The sequence below is a fragment of the Cygnus atratus genome, chromosome 2 (assembly GCF_013377495.2).
Source record: "Cygnus atratus isolate AKBS03 ecotype Queensland, Australia chromosome 2, CAtr_DNAZoo_HiC_assembly, whole genome shotgun sequence".
In the NCBI taxonomy this organism is placed as follows: Eukaryota; Metazoa; Chordata; class Aves; order Anseriformes; family Anatidae; genus Cygnus; species Cygnus atratus.
Window position 1 is genome coordinate 26439655 of NC_066363.1, and position 17705 is coordinate 26457359.

General features: G+C 41.1%; 1 protein-coding gene across 5 annotated transcripts in view; it reads left to right on the forward strand.

Moving 5' to 3' along the window:
* Window positions 1-17705, forward strand: part of DYNC1I1 (dynein cytoplasmic 1 intermediate chain 1) — a 192821-nt gene that overhangs the window by 124033 nt on the left and 51083 nt on the right. For 4 of the 5 annotated variants that reach the window (XM_035545340.2, XM_035545338.1, XM_035545343.2 and 1 more), the window contains exon 12: window positions 14321-14467. The exons of the other annotated variant lie outside the window; for it this stretch is intronic. In XM_035545340.2, the coding sequence (XP_035401233.1) occupies window positions 14321-14467 (147 nt within the window). The remainder of the gene's footprint in view (window positions 1-14320; window positions 14468-17705) is intronic. 5 annotated transcript variants of the gene reach the window in all.

Here is a 17705-nt window from a genome sequence, read left to right on the forward strand (position 1 = left end):
TGAATGTAGTCTTTGGAAAACGCTTTTCATGCTCTCAGGTGAGAGAAGAGAGCTGCCTTCAGCCTCTCTGTAGAGGAGCCAAACAGGACTAAATATACAAGAGACAGTCTCCTGTCTCCCAAATACTACTGCACTCACAGACATCACTGGTGGAGGACAGAAAAGAAGCTGGAAATGTATGTTCTGTCTTGGGTGCCACCGTCTTATCCAGTCCTGAGATCGCCAGCACGAAATGCCCCAGGTGAGCCCCGAGTCCTGCTTTATTGCTGAAACGCTACAGCTGTTAATGGGGTATCAGCTGGCATGTGCAGCTCAAGAAAAAGCATGCCGTATTTTCCACATAGCCTTTTAATACTAATCTCTCTTAAAACTGACTTTGTTTCCACACAAAACCAAAGCTTAGTATTTTTCACAGTAGGAGTGGGAGAAGGAAACCTTTTTTGGAGAGAAGCTAAGCATCAGTATTTAAATAGAAGGGATGCGAATTGAATCCACGGAGTTGTGCGCCTTCCCTTGTACTCACCTTTATCTTTCCTAACCCTTAGCAAAGCTGTTTTTTCCATGACGACTTTGATCTATTGTTACCTTGCGCAGAACCCTGAAAAGCAACACTCCCATCAAAGCCAGTGTGTGCATTATAACAACATAATTGTATGCCATATCCCATCAGTCTGTGAAATGACTGCTCATACAAAAGGTGGGTGCAGTTTCCCTATTAGTAATTAACATTCTGAATTACTCGAGGACTGTATTTACACATACAAAGTCTGCTGGCAACAGAATGCTCCTTTGCTTAGAGCAGTGCTTACCATAGATCATCCTCGTTTGAAACGAAGATTTCAGTTATGAATCAAATAATTAGGAAGTGAAATATTTCCTCTTTTTTTGGATAGAAAATTTTAGGTGGATCCTGCTTCTAAGCCTTTTTTGGAGGGGGTAGAGTGTCATACATTTAAATGATATGCTGTCACTACTAGCACTAACTAGCTAGTGTTATGCTTTTTGTATATTTTAAAGTAGTGATTTGTAATGTATCTGTCCTTAAATATGCTATTTCTCTTCTTCAATTTCACACATTCTTCCTTTCAGACTAAATGCAAGAGACAAATACAAGACACGAATATCAAGAGTGTTGGCCTCTCTTGATACGGCAGGCATTCTTTTTTTAAAAAGTCTCTCTATTTCACTGATAACTTGCATTGTACCTTTCTGAATTACTGGCATCTAATATACAATATTCAAATATGATGCCATTTGCAGAAAACCTAAGTTTTGAATTTGCAGAGTTAGACATGCAGTATTTTTAAACTTTAGCTAGCTAAGGAAAAAAAAAAAAAAAGATCTCAGTCAAAAACTATATTTCATAAGAGAAAATTATAGTGATATTGATGGTTTGCCAAAACCTCAAGCAGTGACAAAATCCACAGTGTCCTGAAAGAGATGCCTTTGCAAAACCATTCCTTTGCAGATGGCTTAGATTATTGATACTCACAAACACATGACATTATTCGTTCAACTGAAAATTTTGAAAAAGTCTGTTGATAAAAAATGCAAATTTGTCATACTATCCCAAAATGGCAGGAAGAAAAATCACCAAATCCTGCAATTGTTCCTGAGGGTGTTTTATAGTTTAGTAGTTGTTGATATGGTTACATTTTAACATGACCTGGTGTAAAATATTTTGAGAAAGGAAGAGAAAAAAGAACATAACTTTCCTTTGTTGATGCGAACATTACATTTTATGTGTACCTGAAACTCCCAGTGCTGAATGAGTTTGGGGTGCACAAGAAATGTGGGATCAGATGTGAAATCACTAAGTAACAGGGATCCTTCCACAGAATTTTTTCCATAAAGGATATAAAATACCATGCAATTCCCTAGCTGCACTGCAAATGATAGATAAACAGCCATAGACATGACTTTTCTGTTTGGGTTCTCTAACTGTTCTCAGTGCAAGCTACTTGCAAAGAAGAGTACATTTGGTCCAAATTCAAGAAAATTATTTCACCTCATGATTTTTGTCTCTGTGGGAGCTCTATGTGAGGAGTGAAGCCTCTTTCTGTGTTAGCTGGCACAAAATATAAAACAGCTACTCTTTTAAAGTGCTGTGAAAGGCTCCACAAACCAAGGAATCTGTCATTACAGCCTGGGATACAACTGTCCTCTGCCTTAGGTCTAAAATCAACAGTTTTCCGCCCTCTGCCCCCACGGCTGGGTTACTGACAAGTAGTTCCCTGAAAAGAACTTTTGTATACAGGCAACATCGATTTAATGATGATTAACACTCCATGCTTCCCACAAAGGGAAAGTAGAAGCACGTGCTGACTGGCTGCGATACCGATATTATCCTTGGAAGACTTTTCACATGGGGCAGAGTCTTCTGGAAACCAGCAAAAAGGGGAGTCTCTGTCAGCCCACTTGGTAATTCTTACTGTATGAGCACTGCTCTGCATAATGATGCTACATTTGCTGTCACTATAATGGCAATTGTAAAAAATGAGCCTTTCTTAGAAACAAGTGCCTTTGTGAAGTGTTTTGTGAAAATTTCGTGGTTTGTTGTATGGGTCAACCAAATAGTGGGACCTCGCAGGTGAGGAAAGTGGGATGTGAAATTTCATGAAACTAAGGTGTGTTTGGCGAAAGGGGGATTACAAATTGGGTGTATAATGGGACATAGTCTTGTATTCCTACACGGCCTTAGCTTCTCCCTAATGCTCTGCTTGGTGCAGAGCCAAGCTACTCGTAATCAGAATTGGTACAGGAATTTACTGTAGGAGACAGGAACAGTGCAGAAGCAACTGTTCTCACCCTTGTTCTTAAACGTTGACTTGCCTATGGTGTCTTCTGCATTTCCACTAGATAGCTGTTTATCTGTGCCTCTCAGTCTCAATCCTCATATCTATGTGCAATGTTTAATTAATTTTCAATTATTTCCAATTATGCAGTGACACTACTTATAAATGATACATCAGTGAAAGTGATGGATTTGGGCAAATATAATAGCCTGTCAGTCTTCAGTAGAAGCTACAATTAAATCAAAAAGATAAGAAAAGATTACTGTAATTATTTTGACAATGAACTGATAGAAGTTTGCCCAAGTGACATAGACTGCAGAGTACAAAATGCCAATTGCTTAAGAACAAGTAAAATAAGATTTACTGTTGTCCTTTTGCTCCCTTAGGACTTCCCACTGAACTTACCTCATAGCCTTAAGCTGGAAAAAAAGTGGTCGGGCAAAGCTCCACTCAGGCAAAGACTTGTAGTATCTTTGAGAAGTGAGAGGGGTCCAGATTTGTTTGGTTTTGGGCTCCCCAGTGCAAGAGGGACATGGACAAACTGGAGCAAGTCCAGCAAAGGACCACAAAAATGATAAAGGGACTGGAGCATCTCTTATATGAGGAGAGGCTGAGAGAGCTGGGACTGTTGGCCTGGAGAAAAGAAAGCTTGGGAGTATCTCATCAATGTGTCTAGTGAGTGAGTAAAGAGGATGGAGCCAGGCTCTCCTCAGTGCCAGTGATAGGACAAGAGGCAGCAGGTGCAATTCAAAATGCAGGAAATTGTTTTTAAACATAAGAAAAAAATCCTTCACTGTGAGAGTGACTGAGCACCAGCACAGGTTGCCTGCAGATGTCCTGGGGTCTCCATCCATGGTGGGAATTACAGCCGGAGTGGATGCAGTCCTGAGCAGCCTGAACTAGGTGACCCTGCTCTGGACAAGGGCTTGGACCAGACAATTTCCAGAGGTGCCTTCCACCCTTGGCAACTGAATGATTCTGTCTCTGATGTTTCACGTTCCCTTTCCCCTCCCTGTAACTCTGACGTTGTGCAGAAGTCAGCTGGGCCTTGACTGTCTCTAATTTTACAAAATCTTACAGGGATCAGATGAATGTGAGAGCCTCTTTTCTTCCTCCTGAAAGGATGTCACTGGCTCTCTGAAGTCCCTAATGAAGAAAAGCTGTTTAGGAAAGCACTTACCAGTGTGCTTGTCTCTGAGTGGGCTTTAGAGTCACTGAAGTCACAAGGGACTTAGAAGAATTATCTACAGTGAAGTTCATGGATAAACATCCTCATGACACAAGATGGACTTAAGTATATAGAGAAGTTCTTCCTTCAGCTGGGGCCCTGAAGTTTTCTTGGTGTGGTGTGTTCAGTCTTCTGACTGTGTCTGGGTATTCGCGGCCTGTGCATTTGCTGGGGGTGAAGAGGGTGGGCGGACTGAGTGCTGCCCTTAAGATTTATTTGCAATTTGAGATTAATTTGCAGCTCTCCTGTAAGTAGCTGTGACTGTGATGCTCAGCTTCACAGGATGAGTTGTAGGTTAGTGTTCTTGCAGCATTTGTACTGGCTTCTAAGCCATCTCTGGTTTCGTGTAGTTTGATCGCATGCGTGGTTTGGGGAACTGCTGCCGTAGAAACAACCAAGCTACCATCACAGCTCAAGAATAACTCATTTCTATTCCTATTCTCCGAGTCTGGAGTTTGGTACTTCTGTGTGCTCTGTAAAGCCCAACTCTGATATTTCCAGAACTTGCCATCAAGTGATCATCTGTTTTGCTTTCTCTGTGAGGAGGAGAGTCCAGAATACATTAAAGGATGAGCTGGCAGACATCGAGAGCAGTTTTCTTTGCTACAGTTGTACAAGAGGTCAGTGGCTTAGGATGCAATCTGGTCCACATGAAGACTGAAGGGAAGGAACCCTTCCATTGCCTTCAAAGTGTTTTGTGTCAGTTTATATTGATTTTAATAAAAAATAATGTTGAAAGATGCTTAAAGTCTCTTTATCCATCCTGAGAGTTAGGCACAGGGGCAGACTTGAACAAGCTATATGAGCAAATAAAGTGTTGCTTAGGCAAAACACTGCCAATATAGGGCTGAACCTAACCTACTTAGGCCATCTATATCGCTGAGATGATGCTAATAGGAAACCATAGGAATAACTGGTATTTATCCAGTGGTACCTCTTTTTTTTTTTTTTTGGCCAGAAATTTCTGGAAATGGACATCCTGGTACATTCTGCCCCTGTAGGGCAACAGGATGCCAGGCAATCCTAGCCCATACTTCACTCTCTGGGGGTTCTCTTCTGCTTTTGCATAGTGCAAGATGGGGAGTACCCTGGGCTGGCATCCTCAAGCTTGCTGCTGCAGCCAAGCTGCGGTCCCAACACAAACCAGACTCTGGGGAAAGGAAGCGTGGAGCTGCAAGAAGCTGGAGTCTTTAGCCTGGTGGCTGGGACACCTTGTGAGCAGGGGGCTGAGCTGCCAAGGGTATATCTGTGTTTTATATTAGAGAGTATTCAGAAGTAACTCAGAAAAAGTGACCAGAACTCCTGAACTTGTCCTTCCCAGCCAAGTTCTGCAGGCATTTGCAAGGTAGAAGTCACTTCAGCTTTGCAGATACTTTTGCCTGGAGTTGCCTAGCTGCAACACTTTGGAGGTTTTGGTTTGTGTGCTATTTTGTGTATGTGTTTTTCAAGCCCTCTCATTCATTTTGCAGTGCTTAAAATACAGTTCCACTCTAAAACCACTAGGATAAGATAATGAATATCAACCAAAATAGGCTAAACTAAACTCTTCCTTTTATTTTATTTATTTTTATTTTTTTTTTTCCACCATGGACTCTTTTCTTATCATCTCTATTCTGCCATCCACACACATGAATAATAATGCGTGGAAATGCAATCTGCGCTTTAAGGCCACACAGATGGAGAAGGCTTTTGAAAACTTGTCCTATACTTAACACACTGCCTTTTTCAGAACCATCTGGCACTGAACACTGCAATCTCTGCCCTGCTTGCCGATAGGAGTGCTAAAGAGAATGAAAAGGGATCTGGAAAGCATCAGTTTTCATTCTTTATTATATTATCAGCATGTACTTACAATAGATTTAATATATACACATCAGGCTGTACATAGGGTATAGTTTTCAAGACAGTGCATAGCATTAGGGATATTTGCTACAGTTGTTGCTGGAGTCTTAGTTGAACCATCCATAAAATTGTGCAAAAACCATGTCCTTAAGCATACTTCTTTAGAGTCTGGGTGGAATGGAGAATTAAGCATTTCAATGGAGTTGAAAAGTCAAATGTAAAATGTTTTGTTTGACTTCAGTTATTGTCCCCTTATGAATTACTGCAGACAGTTCATTGTAACTTATTTTACTGATCTTCTGAACCAGATGAAATCCAAACCCAACTGAGCTAATGTGCAGCTTGCATTGCCACTTCCATGGGAGGGTGGTCATTACTAGAGAAAGATGGAGTTCATGCTTTGGTTGAGATTTTTTCTTCAGGGTAGCTATCTGTGTTATAAATAGTCCTTTAATATTCAAAGTCCAGTCCAATAAGTCCTTTGCTGATTAAAAAAAAAAAAAAAGGATGTCTGACAATAGTAACCTGACATTACTGTTGAAAGGAAAACTGTGTACTTTCTCCATAGCAGAGCATACAAGTAGAAAATAAAAGACTTATATCTTGCCCTGAATTAGCAATGAAATATAGTTGGGAATTGATTGTTGGTGAATCTGAATTTTGGCCGCTGACAGACAGAAACTGTTAAGACATTGATTTATGTTCCAATGATTATGATCCAGATTTACAAATGTGGTTAGGTGCCTGAAGACAATGAGAAAGGCAGGCAATGGGATTTTCCAGAGCACTTGCAGCAGCTAAATAAATATGTTGTGTCACCAACCAGCTGGGGAGTGGATGGACACCTTTTGTGTTTGAGATGTTTTTTCAAATAGAAGTCAAAGCGAATAACAGTAAATGTGAGCACAACGCTAAGGAAGTTTCATCACTAGAAAATCACTCAAGCTGCAATTCACCAAAGATTTTTATATTTAAAATCTCTTGGAATTTCCCACTGTGTGAAAACACCAATCACTACAATCAAAAGTGTCAGTAGAAACTTAAACACACCAGACAACTTCTGTTGTTTGTCTCATGTACATGATGACTTATTTCTAAAGGATCTCTTTTAGGTGATAGGAAAATTCTGCCACCAGACACGTATTTGCAGAAAACAACTGAACCTTCTTCAGAGTAAGAACTGCTTCTTACCAAGTGGCATTTCAGACCTGTGTGCCAAGAAAAATGTTCATGTAATGCTATTATGTGTTAGATCCTAGAGGCCTTAACCAGACTGAGATACCTTTGAAAGAAATTTGTTACAAACCCATTGTAACAAAGCAATCTCAGACCCTTCACTTAAGACTTGTGAATAATCTCATCAAAATAATTAAGAGTGCTGTTGTATAACAGTCAGAGTATCTTGGCCTAAATAAAACAGGCAAGCCAAGGAAGTGATTTCCTCTCCATTTAATGCACGTGCATACAGACATTAAGGATTTGACCCTGCAATTTGATAAGCAGCCAGGTCCTAGTCAGAGAAAACAGACAAACTGAGTACTTAGCATGTAATCAGTTGGGGGGGGTGGGGGGGAGGGAACACTCCAATTTCATGTGCTCCTTATTTCTCCAGGCTTTAATTCTTTAATCCTTGCTCTAATAAAATATATTCAGCAAAGACTGTATTCTTAGGATTGCATGTATATGTAGTAATTGAGGATTATCAAACTGATTTGTTGTTGCAGTCATGGATAAACACGGGCAGAATCTCCCCCTATCATATTTGAAAAGCATCATGTTTATCTGCTTTTTCAATACAGCAAACAGTCTCACTACTTTTCTGAGTCATTGCAACACCACTGAATGAACAGTGTTAGCAAATACACTTTCCAAAAGAGCTGAAGTGCAGACTTCCTTTTGGTAAGGGAGATTGAGGACTTTGTTCTGATTATTTTATTCTTGTAGTTACTCAGGCTGAACCTGCAGTTACAGAGATGAAAGTAAAAGGCTCAGCTTTCTGCCCTGCTGAAAAAGGCAGGCACGAGGCTGGATGTTGCCTTTCTGCAGACTTGGGCAGAGCGCTCTTATTCTGCTGCAATGCTCAGATGTCAGCACTGAGGTTAGATGTCAGACTTACCTACCCTGTAAACTCAGCTAAGAAGGAGCTGTGTTTCCTGACATACTCTTTCCCTTCTTTTTTAAGGACTTAGTACTTTTTCAATAAAAATAAATTTAATTTGTGGCTACATTTCAGCTCTATCGGTTTGATGGTATAAGTGGAGCAATACCAGTTTTGGATTTAGAGCAGTCGTGTGGCTGCGTCTCTCTGTGCAGCTTTCATGTGGTCGGGTGAGACATTCTTAGAATCCCCAAACATTTTTGAAGATCCTAAACTGGAGACATTCACAATTCTTCCCTCCCTTTCTACCATTAATCCTTCATGTTTTAACAAGCACTGAAGTTAATACAGCCTACACTCTTTCCTGTCACACTGGGCCCCCCTCCCTCTTTTCTTTCCCTTGAATAAAGCAATCTGTTCTTTCCAGTCCATACTCTTGTAAATCAAAGGGATAGATGTCAACGCACACCATAACCAAGTATAAACTTCCTTTTTTTAATTAAACAGGATTTTGACATTTGGTTTGAAGAAGTGTTTCTTTGGTTTTATTTATTTTTTTAAATATGTGAAGGATGTCAACTGCTTTTATTTTATTTTTATTAGAAGCCAAATTTTATATGGTACCACAGATAGTCTCTGGCACAAAATCTTTCAGATGCTATTTCATAGTTCAATAGGAAGAGAGTCAGGGGAAGTAATACAGAGTATCTTGGAACTGAAAGCCTTTGGAATTTAGAATTAATCTCTTTGTTAAAGGTTTCTATACACAGAAATCATATCTTAGGTAACTTTTCAAACTTAACTGGGAAAAACAATTTTATTACCCTCTCTACCGTTTGCTTATTACCTCATAATTATACTTAGACACTTATGTGAAACAGATATATCCAGAATTATAACAGCTGACACTAAAAGTAAGTAAGACTTCTGGAGGGCACGTAGGCTTCATGTCAGTGTACAAATCCATGTATCTCGGTAGCCAGGGCAAAGTCAACTGAGAATTGTCTCTTTCAAGGTATCTCACACCTTCTTTCATTGTAATAGGATGCTAAAAAGAGGAACCAGTGTTCTGATCTGATACCGCTGCTTTTCCACTCTGATTCTCAGTCCTTGGTCTGACAAGAAAAAAGGATTTTATTTAGTATCTCAGTTGCTGCTTTGTTTCTAGATGATGATTTTAATCCACCTGTGCAGTTGAGGTATATCATCTGTATCTGTTCTGGGGCCATGTATAAGTGTGTGTAGTGTCTTCTCATGTAGGCATGAGAAGACAGTCTCCTGATTGCCTGGTCAGAAGATGTGGCAACTCTCAGAGGGACTCTGCTTAGACTCTTCAAATGCTCTGCTTGATGAGCTGTTGTGAGAGCAAAGGGTTAGGAGAAAATTATGTAAATAATGTAAATTATTGTCTTTATTTATTCCTTGGGAGAGGAGGCATAGGTGGTCAAAGGTTCAGTCTCTATTCTTCAGTTCCTTTAGATAAAGTACTAGGGGTCTGGCACTTTTGCATGGTTCTTGCTAACAACAGTACCACAGCTTTGTCCCTGTGCTCTCAGTCCCTCAAAGCTAATTCCCTGAAGCTTGATCTGCTTCTTCATCACAGGCTTTGCAGCGCTCGGCTGCAGTTATTTTTATTGCCTGCTGTTGTCTGTGTTAGACTGACCTGTAGTAGCGTGCCACAGACTGCAGTGCTCTTTCACATGTGTTTGCTCAGCTAAAAAATCTACCCAGGAGTTTCCTGAGTGCCTGCTGCAATATAACCTGGTATTCTGGAGCCTAGAAATGCCTGTGAACTCCTCCGGTCTCTTCTTCCCACTGACAAAGTATTGTCTGGAGATCCATCTGGTGTCAAGTGTAGTCATATGGCACCAGTATGGCAACGCTGTCTACGGGGGTGGTTTCCTGCAGAAGAGGTCTCGCTGAATGCAGTAGTTGTTGGCTATTTAAAGTCATTATTGTTTAGCACCCAGGTCCTTGTGAACTTGTTCAACTGGTGGCTGGGCAGAGTGCCATCCGAATCTATGGACACGAGCACCGACAGCTGAGTCTCTGGGGCCTTGCGCACATCAGATGTGGGTACTGAGGTCAGGCTTCTCAGTAAGGAAAATCTAAATGACTGTCCTGAGCATGTGTATCTGTGGTTGAAGGGATGTGCCATCATTAATCCAAATCTGGGCTGGATTAAGGTTCTAAAATAAAAAACAGCTCTGCCAGCCACTTGAAGAGGGCTTGGGGCCTGTTTCAATCGAGTGCATCGGCATGGTGGGAGGAGGCGAAGGTGGCTGAACAAAGCCACCACACCGCCACTTCTCCCCATACAGGGTGAGACAACTGCCCACGAAGGCCACTGGGACATGCTGCCTTGTTCCCTCCAGCTTCAGGCCTCTGGAAGGGATGCATAACGTTTATTTTTCTGAGAACCGCCCTCTCTTTGCTGAGACGAGGGCGGGGCCATGCCATGATCTGTTTCCTAAGCTACGTTTTCAAAGCTCAGTGTCACAGCTGGGAGCAGAAGCTTTAGCACCTGGGAGGTGGGATCACCTCTTTGCCCAGCACCAATCTCAGGTGTATCAGCCTGGGCCTGGCTCTCCTTTTGCCCAGGCATTACTCTGACCTGCAGCTAATTCAGACCTGCTTGTTGGGTTGTGTGAGAGCTGCTCACCTCTGCGGACAGGCAGCAGCACAAGCATGGTGGCACCCAACGGAAAGCCATCACTAGGATAAAGGAGTAGAAAAGCTGGATGGAAAATCACAAAACCAGAAGTGCCAGAAGTGCTTTGGTGGGGATGTTGGGAAAGCTAAGGAGAGGCAGAGGAAGCTGAACCCAGTAGACTGTATTTACACAGAGGGAGAAAACACCAGAGCGTTAAGCTAAAGAGAATAATGATGTGATTCACTGCACAAAGCAGTTCAGAAAAATGAAGGTGACCAAGCACTGGGGGTTTCTGGGCTGTAGAGGGTGCTGACAACAACTTACAGACAGATGTTCAGTGGCACCCACGAAAAGACCGTCGTGTTTACCCCTATTCTACATGCTGCTTTTGTACTGTGGACACAAAACTCCCAGAGGAATTTCCTTCTGACATGACCCCTCTTAAATTTCTTTCTGCACTGTGGCCATATACTGAGAAACCAGCCGCTTCTGTCCTGTGCAATACGTTAACTATGCGAATACAGCAGGTAAAATATAGCCCATTGGAAAACTGGGAAGCTTTACTGTCACTGGAAAGTGCTGTGAGATTTCCCTAGAAAGGTGTGGAAGAAGTGCAAAGAAGGATACACTGTTATTTTATAACCCAACCATGTGCTGGTTCTTCCCCCTTTGAAGTCAATGGCAAAACTCTGTTTTAGGGGAGCAAGACTGCTTGAATCTGCATCAAGACGCAGCCTGGAGGCAGAAGAGTCTTACAGGGAATGGTTTCTGCTGCTCTCCTTGAGCACAGAGCTGTTCAGACAGACTGGAGACCTGTCTGCCGTTCTCTCCCATTAAAGCTAAGAAATTAATGCTTTTAAAGTTCTTAAATGAACAGGCTGGATCTTACAGCCCTTACTCATCTGCGTACTGCCATTAACTTTAAGAAAATAATCACTTTATTAAGTGCTATGGAGTGGAGTCCTTAAATTGTTAAATTCTAATATCTGACAGAAGTTTTTCCTCAGTAGAAAAATAATATTGCCATAATTAAAAGGATGTGCACATTTCATCAGCCGAAGAATGCGAGCAACTTTGGAACAAGTAAAACTAGAAGCAGTGCAGAGGGCTTAAGTCCGTGTCATGTCTGTAGGTTATTTTTGAACTTTATGAAAAACACACTTTAGCAGTTTATATCCTGACCATTCGACTGTGTTCTGGGATTCTGAATTCAAAAACATTCTAACCATGAAAACACAGCATTTAAAAATACACTGTCCACTTGGCTACTTTGCCTGGCTTGAGAGTCTCCCAAAAGTTTGTTTCGGACAAACTGAGAACTTTGTTGTGGAACGACTGTTTGAGTTGGGGTTTCTTAAAATACATGTGGAGCCTTGTAGCTGCTGTGGGGTGTACACAGCGGTGTAGCTGTACTATTTTAGAATCATCTGGCTATTTCACTTCGTGTAAGAATATCTGTCAGCTTAGTTATAAGGAATGAGCGGGGTTGATTAAAACAACTCATGAAGCCATTAAACAAAGAGATAAAATGTAGAACATCTGCTGTAGGGTCGTTTTAATTATAATGTATGGGGGTTCTGTGGAAACCGGATGGCAGCTACATTGTAGCTGAGTTTTAAGTCCCTCTTAGCAGTACCAAAGTACTGTTAATAAAAGGTGGTGTATTTTTTTCTTATCTGTAAAGCTAATAGGTCTTTTGGAAGTGGTGCTTGGGACCTACCATTTGTTGCTGCAGCTGACCATAGTATATTATTGCGCTTAAGTGCTTAGATAGATATGGACTGAAACAAACAATTATATATATGAATCATCTAGTCACTAGATACTAGACTATATAACATCAGAGAAATGTATGAAAAGCTTTAGTAGAGAAGAGAAGGGATCAAAGATGTCAAATGAACACCCCTGAAAATTCAGAGAAAATGGGAAAGAAAAAGGTAGTGGCAACTTATGTCACCATCTTGGTGATTTTATTATTCTTGGCTTTACTAGGTCAAAAATACAGGATTGAATATATTGCTGTATGATGTAAGCATTTCTGCTAGGTTATTTTAGCATAAAATCTGGCTTTAAACAATGGATATCAGCCAGCCACATGAATTCAGTAAAAGCTATTTAAACTGCACATTTTGCTTTATTCTTATTAACCTAGTTGCAAACATCAAGAGTTAGCATAATTAATTCCAACCCTATTGGAAAGGCTATTAAATCTCTGGTGTAAGAGCTGAAACCAGTCTCTAGCTGCTAGAAATCATGATGAGGCATAGGAAAGCAAGATGACCACACATCTGCCCACGTCAAAGTTTTATAACTCCATCTACTCTTGCCAGAGACAGGATCTTCAGCTAGGTAGACACTGGCTCTAGTTCAGTTTGGCAGCTCCTGTGTTCTCAGTTCAACAAAGTTTACTTAAATGTCTGCAATGCTTTTTATGCAACTGACATACAGTAATACAGTTAACCCTTTGTCACTGAATTAAATGGAATAGGAATATCACCACTTCAGAATATCCAGTCATTGAACTATAACAAAGATTTGTTACCAGCACTGGTTGGAAAGAGTCAGAAAATGAAATTTTAAGAATGTGACCCCTAACAGTGAATTTAACTTTCTGACTGCAATTGCCACAGAAGTTAAAGTCTTGCTTTGTGGCTTGTAAGCATCACTGAAACTTCCCATGGAAAAATGACATTTGCTTCTGTTTGCAAACTGTCCTTATTAGTATGTGAATTCTCTGGAAATTATATGAATACTGTAACTTTTGCTTTCCAATTTACATAAAACAGAGACAAAACCAGGACCAATATATAAAAATGGAAAATAATTCCTTAAAAAGAGAAGGGAGGACTTGAAGGAGTTACAGTTTGTTGCTGTTGGCTGTAGCTTGTTGGCACATTAAGGTTCTGGGGACTGTTCCCTAGAGGACTTTGGATATTGTATGTTATTTTAAAGAGACTTGAAGGAGGTAATTGGGACAGATACCAATCTCCATACTGGCTTGTGGAACACCCTACCAGATGGCAACTCTTACACCAGTCTGGCTCCTTGGCATCCCCAGTTAAAGAAAATGTGCAAAGGCAACCCAGCTGTTATTAAAGTGTTCAAGAATTTCTGCTCAACCAGTGTAAAGGAAAGTGTGAGTCCCTTAGAGAAGGGCTTTTCTGAAGCAGAGAAATCAGACATTGATCCAACAATGAGACTCCGCTTGTCAGCCAGTGCTCTCAAGGCACCACACCTCGAGGTGCACTTTGGAGGGACTCTCACAGACTCATCTCAAATTGTTTGAGAGTTAAAAGTTGGAAGAGCAATAGAGGAAGAAGTCTCCCTGCTGAGAAATAGTGGGGCAGGAGCCTCTGTTGGTTTGACATCTGGTTGCTTGAAGCTCTCACTTTTGGAAAGGAAATGAAGCACTTTCCTATCACTGTCATGGAGAGAGTATCTCAGGTATTTATCATCACACTAAAACTTATCCTGTGGTTCCTATTTTTCCTAGGACCGATGGAACTACACATTTTAGGCTCAAAATTAGTTCCTTGCATGTGTCCTATTGGTTTAGCAGAATTATTGGTGTGCAAGGAATGCAAATAGGAGTCATGCATTGATTTTTAAACTACAAAACGCTAAGTACAACGTGCTTCCTTAAGGATAACTGAATATGACTGGCCATCTAACCCCTCTCTTCTTTTCTACCTGTTTTACTCCAGTCATCTGTGATGTCTGTCTGTTTTGCCCGCTTTCACCCAAACCTGGTTGTTGGTGGAACATACTCTGGCCAAATTGTGTTGTGGGATAATCGCAGTCACAGGAGGACTCCAGTTCAGAGAACTCCTTTATCTGCTGCTGCTCACACGGTAAGGATAAAAATCACCTCATCCTTTCCTTAGAGGAATTAGTCAGCAGGGAAGTGGGGATATCTGGTTGTGTCTATAGTGCTGGTAGCCACACAGATGCAAACATAAATTTGGCCCTTGAAGGGAAAGAAAGAGATGAGGGAGATGTACAGTCACCTGCTGTGTTAAACCATCACACTTTGTATTGTCAGGTCGGGAGATTATCCTCCTTTCTAAGGAAGAGGGCAGGAGCAGTTACAACACTTGAGTGAGACCCCTGTGTGCCACCACAGTGGCACTGTGAGTCTTGCTCTCCACTGCCTATGCAAGAGAGCCAGGTATATAGGGGCTGTGTGTCTGTCAGTCCAGCACGGCAGACAATTTGAATCATTTATTATTCTCTACTTGTACAAGTTTGTCTCTTGAAACAGGTTAGGCACCCACAGTGATCTAACTTGTAGCTGCTGTGGGGTGTACACAGCGGTGTAGCTGTACTATTTTAGAATCATCTGGCTATTTCACTTCGTGTAAGAATATCTGTCAGCTTAGTTATAAGGAATGAGCGGGGTCTGGTAAGTAGACACTTGTGCCTTTGAAGATTGTGAGGCAGTTTGCTTCTGTTTTCCAGTAGAGAAATACATACATTTTCTATTCCAGACAGGACCATAGAGCAGAGCTTGCACAGTGAGGGGCAGTTAGTTTCAACAGAATGACATGGAAGTGCATTTTGCCAACACACAAACATATCCACAAATAAAGTGATGATGGCACAGGACGCTGGTGATGTTTGGGAGATAAACAGGCAGAGCAGCACAAAATGCTTGAGAAGGAAGAGAGTTTCTCCATGGTACAAAGATTGTATCTGTAGTAGAAGATGCTCTTACATTGCAAAATACCCATATTTTGCTGGAGGAAGAGAAAAGTCTAGATGGCCTACTAAAGTGTCCTCAATCTGCTATAGTGCTGAGCTCCAGTCCATCCTGCCCTGAGATGCTGAGCATCCTTGAGCTCTCCTAATTGAGAGTTTGGACTCAGACAGACTATTTCTATGAGCTGGAAGGTTTACTCTGTGGATGGTAAACGTATCTCATCTTGGGACCGGGCTTGGGACCATTCCTGAGTGGGAAGTGGAAAAGAAAATATAAGCTGAAAAGAGGAGAAAAATGTAATAAGAATGTGGTAAAATGTGCAAGATTTCCTGAAACATAAGAAACTGAACTACACAAAGCAGTCTGAAAGATAATAATCTTGTTCTAGCAGAGAGAAGGATCAGACAAAGTGATAGATCTTTTGCACCTCCAGCTTCTACAGTTGTGTGATTCTTATCTTTGGAATTTGCAGATCAAGGTTCAGCTTTTACTTGACTGTGACAACATAATCCCTGGAGTTAAAAGACAATGTCTAAAAGCCATGTCATATGAATTAAAGCAAAAGATTTGGTGTGGGGCCAGTATTATGATGGCATGTCTCTCATATTAAAAAATGACAGGTGTGCACAGACATGCTTAGTGGGCCAGGCAGTACAAATATTGTTCCCTAAATTTCCACTATCATGAATGTTGATGTAATAATCTAATGATCTGTGCCATGTGTTGCAACTTCAACATTGCTTTTCATTTCCCTAATGTTTTTGCTCATTTTATCGCCAGTAATGGTGTTCAATCTCCATGAAAGGAAATAGTCTCTCCTGGAAGTGCAATTTAGAGATGTAGTAGACCAGAAAACTAATGGCAAGAAACTGACTATCACTGAAAATTGAACAACTGGGACTCAAAATCTAGTGGAAAAGAAAAGATTAATGGGAAGTAATTTGTTTACACTCAAAAATGTCTAAGACAAAATTGTACCTCCTGGAATTATATATTAAAATGGGTTTATTATTGCAATAGGACAATATGTGATGTTTTGCTTTTGACAAATAAAAATAAATTACTTTCTGTTGTGGATGTGCACTTTATGTGCAGTCGTGGATTAGTATAAATAAGTGTTTATACAGTATAACATGAGGAAGCATGATGTTTGTAAGGAGTGATCAAATTTTACAAGAAAAGAGTGCTTACTTTATGTTAATATAGAAATCACTTGCATAAACTGTAAATGAAGTCTTGGTTGCAAAAGGCTGGCTTGAATCCTAGCTACCAAGTAAAAGGATTAAATTAAGACAACTCTACTGTGGCAATGTTACTTTGTGCACTGCTGGATAAATGAATTGAATAGTCACTTTTTGATTTGTACTTATGCCATATGTGAAAAAATGGATTTTTCTCTTCTTTTTCTCTCACTTTGTTCATTTGAAACAGATAGGTACAGTGCTATCTCTGACTTAAACCTTCCTTCAGTTTAGTCTCACTGATTGCTGCTTCGATTCACCAGGAAAGAGAATTCTACCCGCAGCTTACTCACTAATTTCCTTTCACACCCACCACACATCTGCACTTGGGACAACAGGAAATTTTAATTAGGACAAAACCCTTTTGCATGATGATTTCATTTCCAAAATAAATAAAAGCAAGCTGGCAGCGACCCTTTGAAAGGAAGGAGCCTGTTTAGACTTTCTGTTACATACAGTTGGTTGTCTTTTTCATCCATTCTCCTTAGGTCTTTTCATTTTTGCCGTGAGTTTTATTGTGCATGAAATTGATGGTTGGCAACCTTGATTAAAGCCAGACCTGGCACACAGAGGTGCTGATGGAATGACATGGCTCGCTTTCTGCCTTCCCCCTAAATATTCGAGCTGCAACACTGGTTGCATTAGCTCCCTCCCACCCCTTCTGTCCCCATTGGCCTACTGAAGGTCAAACACCCATTAAGAAATAGGGCTATGCTAATTTCGCACATCAGTATGCACTAATCATATTAAGCACTGTGGTAATTAGCTCACCGCTAGCCCGTCGTAGGAGGGGAATAACATGAGACACATGAGGGATAGGTTGGGGTCCCACGGATGATCTGATGTCCATTTGATGGTCTGGGGGAAACCAGCTCCATAACAATCCTGAGAGAGAGAAAAACCAGCATTTAGGGTGGAGCTTGTGATTTAGCACTCTCTGGGGTGTACAGGTGATGTCCGAGCAAAGGCACCATTTCAGGAGCAATGGCCAACGAGTCCATCTGCGGCGTGTGCGCACACGCGCTGTGCGTTCAGATGTGCCCTTTCTGCACTTAGAGGAAGGAACATTTACTGGGCCTGCTCTGGTATCAAACCTGGCAGCTGGCCAGTGCTCTGAAGATTTCGCCTTTCATTACTGGCTACAGAGGT